The following is an 11,576-nucleotide window of genomic DNA, read 5'->3' as shown; positions in this document are numbered from 1 at the left end:
ATATACTCCAGCAGCCTTGAGCCATGGAATAAGAAAGCAGACAGCTTTATGATAAATGGCCCTAGAAATCTAAATCACAGCTGCAGCAAATGAACAATATGTGGAAATTACTCGCTGGCTTTTTGTTGCTGCCACCCAACAGAGCTGCAGGCAGCCCGCACACGAGCGAGCACTGACACCTAGTGGGACAGCCCCGGGCGAGGAGCCTTGGAGTAAAACGCGTTTATTTTACTAAAGAACATCAACAACAGCCAGCCCACCCTCACACTAAACGCTGGTGTTGGGTTATTTGTGCCCCCCTCTCCTGTGAGCAAGCGGATTTAGTTTTGATTTCTACATGCCGCACCTTTGCCAGGCAAAGGACTGGCTTAGAATCATAGAATGCTTAGAGTTGGAAGGGACCTTAAAGATCATGGAGTCCCAACCCCCCTGCCATGGGCAGGGACACCTCCCACTAGAGCAGGTTGCTCAAAGCCCCATCCAGCCTGGCCTTAAACACTTCCAGGGATGGGGCAGCCACAACTTCCCTGGGCAACCTGTTCCAGTGCTTCACCACCCTCACAGTAAGGAATTTCCTCCTAATATCTAATCTCAATCTCCCCTCTTTCAATTTAAAACCATTACCCCTTGTCCTGTCACTACACTTCCTGACAAAGAGTCCCTCTCCAGCTCTCCTGTAGGCTCCCTTCAGATATTGGGAGGCTGCTATGAGGTCTCCCTGAAGCCTTCTCTTCTCCAGGCTGAACAAGCCCAGCTCTCTCAGCCTGTCTTCATAGGGGAGGTGCTCCAGCCCTCTGACTTCTTGTTCTGGCTCTCCCTGCCAGGGTCCCATCCCGCTACTCCTCACCTATGGGCTGGGCTGAGGAAGAAAGGGAAGGATCTACTGTGGATCAAAGTCTAAAGATGCAGGTGGAGAGCAGCTGGCAGAGCTACACAGCTCCATGCACAGGCTTGGGCACTGGCTTCTCTGAAGCAGGTCCTGAGGCATCACACAGGACTCACCGAAAGCTGGATTTGTATTAGAGGGAGAAAGAGTATGAGGACGGCTCATCAGGAGGAAGGGTTATGCGTCAGGATCCTCCCAATCGATTCACAAATATTCCTGGCCACTTCACGGCTCACATCCAGACAGGAATTGCATCAAGTGGTGCCAGGAACCATGTCCTCCTCCCACACGGGACAAGCGCCTTCCCAGGCAGCTGGCACCACGGCCGATAGCGTGTCATTACTATAAAAACGTCACAGTACTTGTTGTATTTATTTTTCAGGTCTCAGAATTACACCTCTAGCACTGCCAGCTCCCTCAGGGCCTTCCGACCCCCCCACACGAGGCCCGTTCCTGCCCCTGCGCGTCCCCTCCCCGTCCCTACGACGGGGAATTACAGCCTCCGATACAGAAGGACAGAAATCTCACCCCTCTGTAGGGGGGTAACTGCAGTTATTTCCAGTCCCGGCGACAATAACCGCAGTGACACCACCCGACCCGACCCGACCCGCCGTCTACCCTCAGCCCCGCATCGCCCCGGAAGCAGACGCGCAGCGCAGGGCACTTCCGGTGGTGTGCGCATGCACCGCCCACTCCGGCCGCTCCCATTGGCTGGCGGCGAGGGCGGGGCGGGTGCTGGTGAGGCGGCGGGTGCCGCCATGCTGCGCTCCCTCGGCTCCTTCCTTTGCCTCTGGGCGCTGCGGCTCCCGGCGGCCCCGGTCGGTTCCGGCGCTGCCGCCCGAGGCCTGGATGTCGCTTCCTACCGGTGAGTGCGGGGCCGAGGCGGCGGGGCCGGACTGGGGCGGAGCGAGGCTGAACGGGGCTGTGCTTGTGCCTCAGGGAGCGGGTGCGCGCCATGTTCTACCACGCCTACGAGCACTACCTGGAGAGCGCCTTCCCCTACGACGAGCTGCGGCCGCTGACGTGCGACGGGCAAGACACCTGGGGCAGGTAGGGACCGGCCCCGAGACGGGGTATCGCCCCCCACCCGCTGCGGGGCAGGGCCTGGGGCGCCCCGTTGCTGGGTGTCCCGGCCTCAGCCCTCTCCGCCGGCCCTCACCTCGCTTCTCTGCCCTCACAGCTTTTCCCTCACGCTGATCGACGCCCTGGACACTCTCCTGGTGAGTACGAGCTGTCCTGCACCCCCACTGTGTGCCTGCTGCTGCAGCCTGGCCTTCAGCCCGCTCAAGGCCACAGTCAGCCGCTTCTACACCTGTTTTCACTCTGTAGTGACAGAAAGTCAGTTATTAATTGACCAAGGAGCTTTCGCATTTCACTTCACTCCAGCCCTGGGAGGCCTGTGGCCAGAGCTCCCCACCCCTGACACCTTCTCACTCTGCAGTGAAGACCTAAAGTGTGTGAAGAAAATGTTTTGAGATGAGATGAAGCTGTCAGTTGCTTTTTTTAGTAGTTTGTAATCAGTGATTTCATAAAATAGTAAAACAAAGCTAGAATTAGCCCCTAAAATTGAACTGCACCTTTGTTTTCCCATGAATGTTAAGCCTTGTGCTGTTGTCCTGCTCTCCCTGCAGATCTTGGGAAATGTTTCTGAGTTCCAGCGAGTTGTCAATGTGCTGCAGGAAGGGGTGGATTTTGATATCGACGTCAATGCATCTGTCTTTGAAACAAACATTCGAGGTGAGGTGGGTTTTTTCGTGGTGTTTATGCTGGATTTCCTTCCCATAGGAGCCTCTGAACTGTACACAGATGTAACGCGAGGGACTGGTCAGAGTGAATTTGTAACGTAGTGTAACAGGACACGTAAACACACAGAAAAATCCCAAACAAATGTCACTTCCTTCTTGTCTTTGCACATCACCTTTCTGCTTCCTGCCTCAACACAAGCAGAAGTAGACGTGGCACTTTCAGTGTTCTGGTGTCAGGTCTTAAGCTTTGGAGTAAACGTCTTTTCCACTGAAGCAGGACAAATTATACACTATCTTTTTTTTTACGTACTGTTTTGGAATAGAGATTATTAATTTCTTGCTTTAGCGTCGTAAAGTGAGACTTGTCTTGTTTTATTGAATATTGCAAAGGCCTTTGGTGTCTTGTACCCAGGTGAACGCTGAACTTCTTCAGTGTCATCCAGCTAAAAGACACTGGCAGGGCACAAAACTGCTAGTTATACTTTTTTTGTATTTTTTTGTTTCTCCTGTCAAATATTGCTGAGCCAATTTTTGCAGCAGTGTAATTTCTCTGAGTTTGTGCTTGTTATGTGCCAGTAGTCAAGCCTGTGAAAAGGGCTAATGACTCCCTGCCTGTGTTAGTTGCACTGAAATTCTAGACTCTGGCCTAGACATTTTTCTCCAAGGAATTTAAGAAGGTACGCTCTATTACTTCATGTAAACATAGTATTAAGTTGTTTTGAAGAAATGACATAGAATTCCTCTCATAGAAGTTTGTGTTCGTTATATTGTAAGCTCACTGATTGTCTGCAGGGCAGTGCAGGTATAGTAGGGCAAGTAGAATCTGATGCTTCTGAAATATGGGAAGATCTGTATCTGTTACCCATTGCAAACAGGCAGGAAGAAACAAACCACTGTTCTTTTGTGGCATACTGAATTATGTTGTTAAAGATAAGCCATCTCACTTCTCCAGAAAGAATCTTTATTTATGTGTATTTATCATGATGCCTTTGCATCATGATAAATGCAAATAAATAGGACTGGTTTCAGATTTCATTCCTCCTCCACGTTCTTTAATGGGATTCTTACTGTGCACCTTCCAGTGGTGGGTGGTCTCCTCTCAGCTCACTTGCTGTCGAAGAAGGCCGGCGTTGCAGTAGAAGCGGGCTGGCCGTGCTCTGGACCTCTCCTCAGGATGGCAGAGGAAGCAGCTCGCAAACTCCTGCCAGGTGAGAATGTGTCTGATTTGTGTCACTGAGCTGTAGTTCAGGAGGTGACTGGTGTGTTTGGTGGAGATGGGGGTGCTTGATGTGAGAATTCATAATATACACCTGTGTTCCCTGAGCTCAAAGTGAGTTTATTTTGCAGGGAAAACATTGTGAAGTGCATGATACCAGTGGTATATACGCATGCAAAGTGTTGTATGCGCTTAACCTATCGGTTTGTTTGTTGCTTGATGCTGGGAAATACATTTAATATAAATAATAAATAAAGGCTGTGAATCAGCAGCTTGTAAAGACAAGAAGATACAGCCTTATCTACCCCTCTGTGGGCCGGGATGTGTGCCCTGACAGCGTGGCACTGCTTCCTTCTGTGGTGTGCATCCTGGGCTGCCACTGAATAACCACAAGCTCAGTGTTGGCACTTTGCTGGCCAGTGGGTGTAATTCTATTCTGACTCCCCTGCTCGTGCTGCGAACAAAGTCAGGATGCGGTCTGCTGCTCTGGGCAAGGTGGAAGAGACCTGTGGTACCTTCCCAGGACTGTGTAGCTTGGGGTACACTCTCTGCCCCTCCCAGGATCACCCTCTACTTCTCCTTTCCTTCTTTGTGGTTACTTCAGTTGCTCCAGTCCCTCTTCTTGCCTTTTTGCAGAGGAATGTGAGGCACGTGTTTGCTTGACAGTCTGTCAGATGTAACAGTGAACACTCACGTGAACCAAAAATATTGTATTTCAGCTTTTCAGACCCCAACTGGGATGCCATATGGAACAGTGAACTTGCTGCACGGAGTAAACCCTGGGGAGACCCCAGTTACCTGTACTGCTGGAATTGGTACATTTATAGTGGAATTTGCCACTTTAAGCCACCTTACTGGTGACCCAGTGTTTGAGGACGTCGCCAGGAAGGCTTTGAAGGCGCTGTGGAAAAATCGCTCGGATATTGGGCTGGTGAGTGAGGAATGGACTTTGAATTTGCTGGCCTGCTTGTTGTATAGTTTTGCGGATGCAGTTCTAAGCATAAGAACCAGAAAGAGAGAGGAGATGGAATTAAATAAATAAGGACAGTGCTAATAACTGGGCTGACGTTGCGTGTTTGACATTATTCCTGACCACCTCTAGCATCCACATCTCTGCTTTAGTGGTTGAACCCAACATTATGCCATTGTTCTGTTCCATAACAGATGTGGTTGGGAGACAAATGCCTTCTACTGGGTATTGCAGTTATTGTAACAGCAGCTGTAACAGATGAAATAAAATGTCTGTCCAATGCTTTATGTGCCTACGGAAGAGAATAAGAGCATGGCAAGTGCAACAAGAGCCTCTACAGCTCTGGTATTTTAGGAATATCCAGAGCTAAAGTGTTATCTCTGTGTTCACTATCTCCTGGGCAATCTCTCTTCAGCTAGCTTCAAAAAGCAGCTCTAGAAATTATGTGAAGTCCTAATGTTGCATATGTAAAGTGGAACAGATTTATTCATATGCTGTATAAAGAAGTGTTTCCTTTTGTTTGCTTTGGGATCTGTTTATTTTTGGTTTATGCCCCTAATCCTTGTTCAAGAGAGAAACTGAAGAGCTGGGTTTTTTTTTTTTTCATCTTTGCTAAGCAAGTCACCATTGGGTATTTTATTTTTCATCAGCTGGGTCTCTTTCTAGACTGAAGAGTCCCGTGTTTGAAGGATCTATTTAAATGTTAGCATGGCAGCTCTCATGCCTTTGGCATCCTTGGCCTCCATCTCTGTACCTGTATATCTTCATCCTCTGCTACTCTTTTGTAGGGTGTGAATTAGGACCAGACACATCATATTGAAATTGTACATTTTCAAAGTAGCACAATGGTGTTTTGTTTAGGCCAGTGTAGTGTTTATATTGGAAGCATAAAATTCCAAAGTTATGTTTTCTACGCTTTGTACTTCTCTGATGGTGATAAATGTGTCTTGTAAAGGAGAAAATGCTGGTTGGTGTGGGCATTGTGAATCTGTGACTTGGATGGTCTGAAAAAAGGTCTAGGTTTTCTTGTGGAGATTTTTTTAATTATAATTTAGTAGAGTAGCTTTGTTTCCACTTTAACTTCCTCTTTCCCCCTCCCCTCGCTTCTTCCAGGTTGGTAACCACATTGACGTGATAACTGCCAAGTGGGTGGCCCAAGATGCTGGCATCGGGGCTGGAGTGGACTCCTACTTCGAATACCTTGTGAAAGGAGCCATTCTCCTGCAGGACAAGGAGCTGATGTCCATGTTTCTAGGTAAGCAGTTTGTTTTCTGTGGGAAGGGTCCCAGAAATGCCTCCCTGACTGCACCTGTGAAAACGCTGCACATAGGACAGTGGAAGAAGAAAATGGAGAATCTAATGGGATGCATTCAAGACTGTTCCTGAAGTGTTTGTTGTAATACTTTTGAACAATCGGTGATAACAAAGAGTTACCGAAGTGAAAGTCCTGAGAAGTCATTCATTTGACATAGCTTGAGTGAAAAAGGGGCTTCTCTCAGTCTTTAAAAAAAAAAATATTTTTTTTTTGTTGGATTATCTACCCGTCTATGTTTCTTTATAGAATATAACAAAGCTATCAAAAATTACACAAAGTTTGATGACTGGTACCTCTGGGTTCAGATGTACAAAGGAACAGTGTCCATGCCTGTTTTTCAGTCCCTGGAGGCCTACTGGCCAGGCCTACAGGTAAGAGCTGTCATACCAGTAGCATAAGGTGATTTTTTTCATGTCTTGGATAGGTCTTTAATACAAAAATTACCAATATAACCCTCATCTGTGCTGGTTTAAAAGTTCGGCTCGATCTCTGGTGAAATCTAGTCTGAACCTGTAGAAGAGCAGATCTCGACTTTATCTATGGTCTATTAAAAAATGTCTCCTATTAAGCATGATGGGAGGCCAGTTTTGTTGTAGGAAACTCCACTAACAGTGGTCTCATAATCCAGATGGGAAGATAATGCAAAAGAAAACCACACCTCTTTTTCCACCACCTCATAAATGCTTTATTTGTGTGAGTATTTTCCCACTGAGAGGTTTGTTTTCTCATCAGTAGTTGGTCTGGGACTTTGTTATACCCACTGAAATAGACTGGATGCTGTGGTTGACTAAAAGAAATGTTGACTGAAGAAACTCCAGCCTTGTGTTAACTAAAAACGAAATAGACTTAATATTATTTAGGTGTGTGGAATGTGATCTGACAGAAAAGCAGCACCTATCTCCTTAGTCCTATCTATTCTTAAGGCATCGTGCCTAAATATTACTTAAATTCAGACCTGCTGAACAACCCATTTCTGTCGCTATCTTTGCTTTGACTATGAGTATTGTTGCATTAATTCCTGTGCTGTTTCTTCTTCACCCAGATGTTGCTTTGTTTCCTCTCTCTCAGAGCCTAATTGGGGATGTCGATAATGCCATGCGAACCTTCCTCAATTATTACACTGTCTGGAAGCAGTTTGGTGGGCTGCCCGAGTTCTACAACATTCCCCAGGGCTATACAGTGGACAAGAGGGAAGGATATCCCCTCAGACCTGGTAAGCAGGAATGAAACAAAAAGGAGCGTGGAATCCTGGTTTTGTTCTGGTGGTAAGATCAAACTCCTGCCCCCAAAAAGTTTCTCCCCAGTTTTGCTTTGACTTAGTTCCTGCATGTATTTTACCAGTGATTTCCATGGTCAAAGCCACACATTTTGCTTTCTGCCATTCCCAAAGGCAGGGCTACCTTTTAAAGGAAGTAAACCATAGTGTTACTATATAAAGAGATAATGAATTGAATTCACAGTGTAGGATTCGACATATTTAGGTGTTAGAGTGCCTGACGTGGGGTGTTTTCAAGTCACGCAAAATGTTAATGTGACTGCCTGCGTCCTTTAAATTTAGGAAGCGAAAGTGAGTATGAATAGACTCCTCTAGTTCTGTTGGGTTCCTGAAATAAATTCTAGTTGCGCTAGTAAAGCTCAACATATAAGAGGGTTTACGTGATGTCTGTGATACTGCAATGAAATGATCTGGTTTTTAAGCATTGGAGCGGGCTGCCCAGGGAAGGGGTTGAGTCACCATCCCTGGAGGTATTTAAAAGACAGGTTGACGGAGTGCTTAGAGACATGGCTTAGTGATGGCTTTTATCAGTTAGGTTGATGGTTGGACTAGATGATCTTAAAGGTCCCTTCCAACCTAGACAATTCCATGATTCTATGATTCTCCCATTTTTTTACAACTCTGGCCAAAAAAACCCACTCACATCTGATTATTAGGTCAGTAAAACTTTTTAAATGAGAATAATTAGTTTCCTTTTGGCCTGAGTGTTCAGATGACATCCACATTGGACATTCTACCAAAAATACTTATCAGCATTAACTTTCAAATGTATTCTAGCATCCCCAAAGACCTGTTTCCTTAGTAGACACAGCACAGTGTGTATGTTGCCTGTATAGAGTATTTCCATAGTCCCAGTTTTTCTGGTGTTTTAGATACAGTTTTTAAATAACACCGTAAGCCTCTGAAACAGGGTATTTTGGGGGTTGAATTTCTCATTTGTAATCCTTTTTAGAATCATCTTTCCTTTCTTCCTTTGACAACTGACTTTTAATTATTTTCTCTCTCGCTCCTCTCCCACTCTCGGAGTGTGGGAGGGGAGCATTATTCACTCTTACCTGAGCTGATGCAATCTGGTTAGAGTGAATTTCTGTGTAGCACATCCCCAGTAAAAGCAGTATCTGTGATTTAAGCCAGAGGAAATACAAGGCAAGCTGGGCTGTTTACCTCATCATCTTGAAATAATTTAACAATATTACTTTAAGGAATATCTCGTGTTCCCTATGTAAATGGCTTGGTAATCCTTATGCTTGCAAACGTTTGGGGTGTTTTTGCAGAGCTGATTGAGAGTGCCATGTATCTGTACCGTGCTACAAGAGATCCCACGCTCCTAGAACTGGGAAGAGACGCGGTGGAGTCAATAGAGAAAATCAGCAAGGTGGACTGTGGATTTGCAACTGTAAGTGCTAAATCAACTGCTTAGTTGGCTAAATGGCTGCTAAAAGGGCCATGAAGAGGATCAGAGAGCTGGAGCACCTCCCCTATAAAGACAGACTGAGAGAGCTAGGGTTGTTCAGCCTGGAGAAGAGAAAGCTCCGGGGAGACCTTATAGCAGCCTTCCAGTATCTGAAGGGGGCTACAGGAGAGCTGGAGAGGGACTCTTTGTCAGGAAGTGTAGCGATAGGACGAGGGGTAATGGTTTTAAATTGAAAGAGGGAGATTTATATTAGATACTAGAAAGAAACTCTTTACTGTGAGGGTGGTGCAACACTGGCCCAGGTTGCCCAGAGAAGCTGTGGCTGCCCTATCCCTGGAGGAGTTCAAGGCCAGGTTGGACGGGGCTTTGAGCAACCTGGTCTGGTGGGAGGTGTCCCTGCCCATGGCAGCGGGGTTGGGACTCGATGATCTTTAAGGTCCCTTCCTACTCTTAACATTCTATGATTCTGAAAACCAGCATTTAGAAAGTGTTCTCACGAATGATGTTTTGTCATTGAGTCAAACGATTGCTTTGGTTGAAACATGGCTTTTTCAAACAAATCCCTTGTATTTCTCTGAAGCTGATCTGGTAACAGCTGGTCATATCATTTCCCTTCTCCCCCTCTACTCTGCACTGGTGAGGCCACAACTGGAATACTGTGTCCAGTTCTGGGCTCTCCAGTTCAAGAGAGACAGATAACTACTGGAGAGAGTCCAGCGTAGGGTAGCAAACATGATTGAGGGATTGGAGCATCTCCCTCATGAGGAAAGGCTCAAAGAGCTGGGGCTCTTTAGCCTGGAGAAGAGAAGGCTGAGGGGAGACCTTATCAATGCTTACAAGTATCTAAAGGGTGGGTTGAAGGAGGATGGAGCCGGACTCTTTTCAGTGGTTCCCAGTGACAGGACAAGGGCAACGGGCACAAGCTGGAACATAGGAAGTTCCATTTAAATATGAGGAGAAACTTCTTTCTGGTGAGGGTGCCAGAGCCCTGGAACAGGCTGCCCAGGGAGGTTGTGGAGTCCCCTTCTCTGGAGATTTTCAAGACCCACCTGGGTGCAGTCCTGAGCGATGTGTTCTGGGCAACCCTGCTTTAGCAGGGGAGTTGGACTAGATGATCTCTAGAGGTCCCTTCCAACTCTGACAATTCTGTGATTCTGTGATTCCATGATATTTCTGATAATAATTTCCCTCAAAGTCTGAATGGTGGGACAAATTCTGTCACTGACTGTTGCACTAGAACCCAAAACATGGGAAAGCATCAGAAGCTTCTCCTGCTTTCTCTGTCTTGGGAGGTCCTAGATGTTCCAGCTCAGCAGGAAGGCTCCTATGCAGGCTCTCCGCCTACCAGTTGTGTGATGCTGCTTCCCCACTCTGCCTTGAAAATCTGATTAAACATGAGAGAACTGCAGGGAGTGATTTCTTTAAAATAATTTAGTAGAAGATTTTAAACATACTATCAAGCTTTGTTTTACAAAAAGACTGCTTATCTTACTTACTCCTTATCTTACAAAAAGACTCCTTAACTGGGAATTAGGCCTTGTGATTTGGGAAGTAGGTAAAAGCCTTATCATTATTTTAGTGGGGGAAATGATGGGAAGCTTACTCACTCTTCTCCTCCTTACCTAGGCAGGAAGTGTATTTCTCCTGATTGTTAGTTTCCTGTTCCTTATCACTAGACTGTGCTAATTCAAAACATCCAAAACCTTGATGATGTATTTGCGTACAACTGTTTAAAATACAGGGTGAATTGGTGCCATGCTGTGCTGTTTAACAGAAACTAATTGCAGGCTGGTTTAACATTTCCCCCTAAGTTCAGAATTTACTGAATTTATTTAACTGTAATCCACTGTATTATCTTGTAGATCAAAGACTTGAGAGATCACAGATTGGATAATCGCATGGAATCCTTCTTTTTGGCTGAGACGGTGAAATACTTGTACCTGCTGTTTGACCCAGACAACTTCATCCACAATGACGGGTCAGTCTTTGATGTGGTGATTACACCATACGGAGAATGCGTTTTGAATGCTGGGGGATATGTCTTCAACACAGAAGCTCATCCTATAGACCCTGCTGCACTGCACTGCTGTAGGAAGCGTAAGGAAGAGCAGTGGGAAGTGGAAGACTTGATGCGGGAATTTTACTCCCTGAAGAAAAACAAGAAATTCCCTTTAAAAAGAACTTCCGACCATGGTGAAGGGGAAAGTGCAAAAGACCCTGAAGATGCCTCTTCAGAGAAAGGTGGAGAGAAGAGAAACTCCAAGAAGAGCACACACTCCCTCCTGAGTTGCCCCAGTCAATCCTTTAATTCTAAACTTGCATTACTGGGACAGGTCTTCCTAGATAACACCTGATTCATAGAATTTCAGTATCAGTTTAAATTATTGATTCAGACTCTGGGAATATATTTTTATAGTTTTGTAATGGAAAAAGTTATACCTCACAATGTGAATTGTTTTATGAAGTGAAACAGCTTCCCATTAAATTCTGCTACTGCTGGTCTTATAAAATGTGATTCAGATCTCAGCTGCTAATGCTGTGAAGTTGCTTATCTCAAACCGATTGGTTGCCTGAATAGCAAACGGGTGTTCAGAAAGAGAAAGGAAAGTCTACAGGTTAGAGGTACCTTGCTTATTTTATTTGTTTTGAAGTTTTATAGACTTATGCAGAGTCCTCCGCTTGCTTTGTTCTGTAAAAATGAGCCTGAGTGGTTCCCTGTCATAAGGGCAAAAGCAGGGATCACTGGCTGTAGCT

At 45.8% G+C, this 11,576-nt stretch overlaps 1 protein-coding gene across 1 annotated transcript; it reads left to right on the top strand.

The window, feature by feature from the left end:
• Positions 1 to 1,611: 1,611 nt before the first annotated feature.
• EDEM2 (ER degradation enhancing alpha-mannosidase like protein 2) lies at positions 1,612 to 11,347 on the top strand. Its single transcript, XM_074157272.1, has 11 exons — positions 1,612 to 1,751; positions 1,826 to 1,936; positions 2,067 to 2,106; positions 2,518 to 2,623; positions 3,714 to 3,839; positions 4,567 to 4,778; positions 5,931 to 6,072; positions 6,379 to 6,503; positions 7,201 to 7,345; positions 8,683 to 8,804; positions 10,685 to 11,347. Exons 1-11 carry the CDS (start codon positions 1,645 to 1,647, stop codon positions 11,174 to 11,176), a joined length of 1,728 nt encoding a protein of 575 aa, XP_074013373.1. The 5' UTR covers positions 1,612 to 1,644; the 3' UTR covers positions 11,177 to 11,347.
• The last annotated feature ends 229 nt before the right edge of the window (positions 11,348 to 11,576 follow it).

This window comes from Numenius arquata, chromosome 12 (assembly GCF_964106895.1).
Source record: "Numenius arquata chromosome 12, bNumArq3.hap1.1, whole genome shotgun sequence".
NCBI lineage: Eukaryota > Metazoa > Chordata > Aves > Charadriiformes > Scolopacidae > Numenius > Numenius arquata.
The sequence above is the reverse complement of the archived record's forward strand: the minus strand, read 5'-3'. Positions and strand labels throughout refer to the sequence as shown.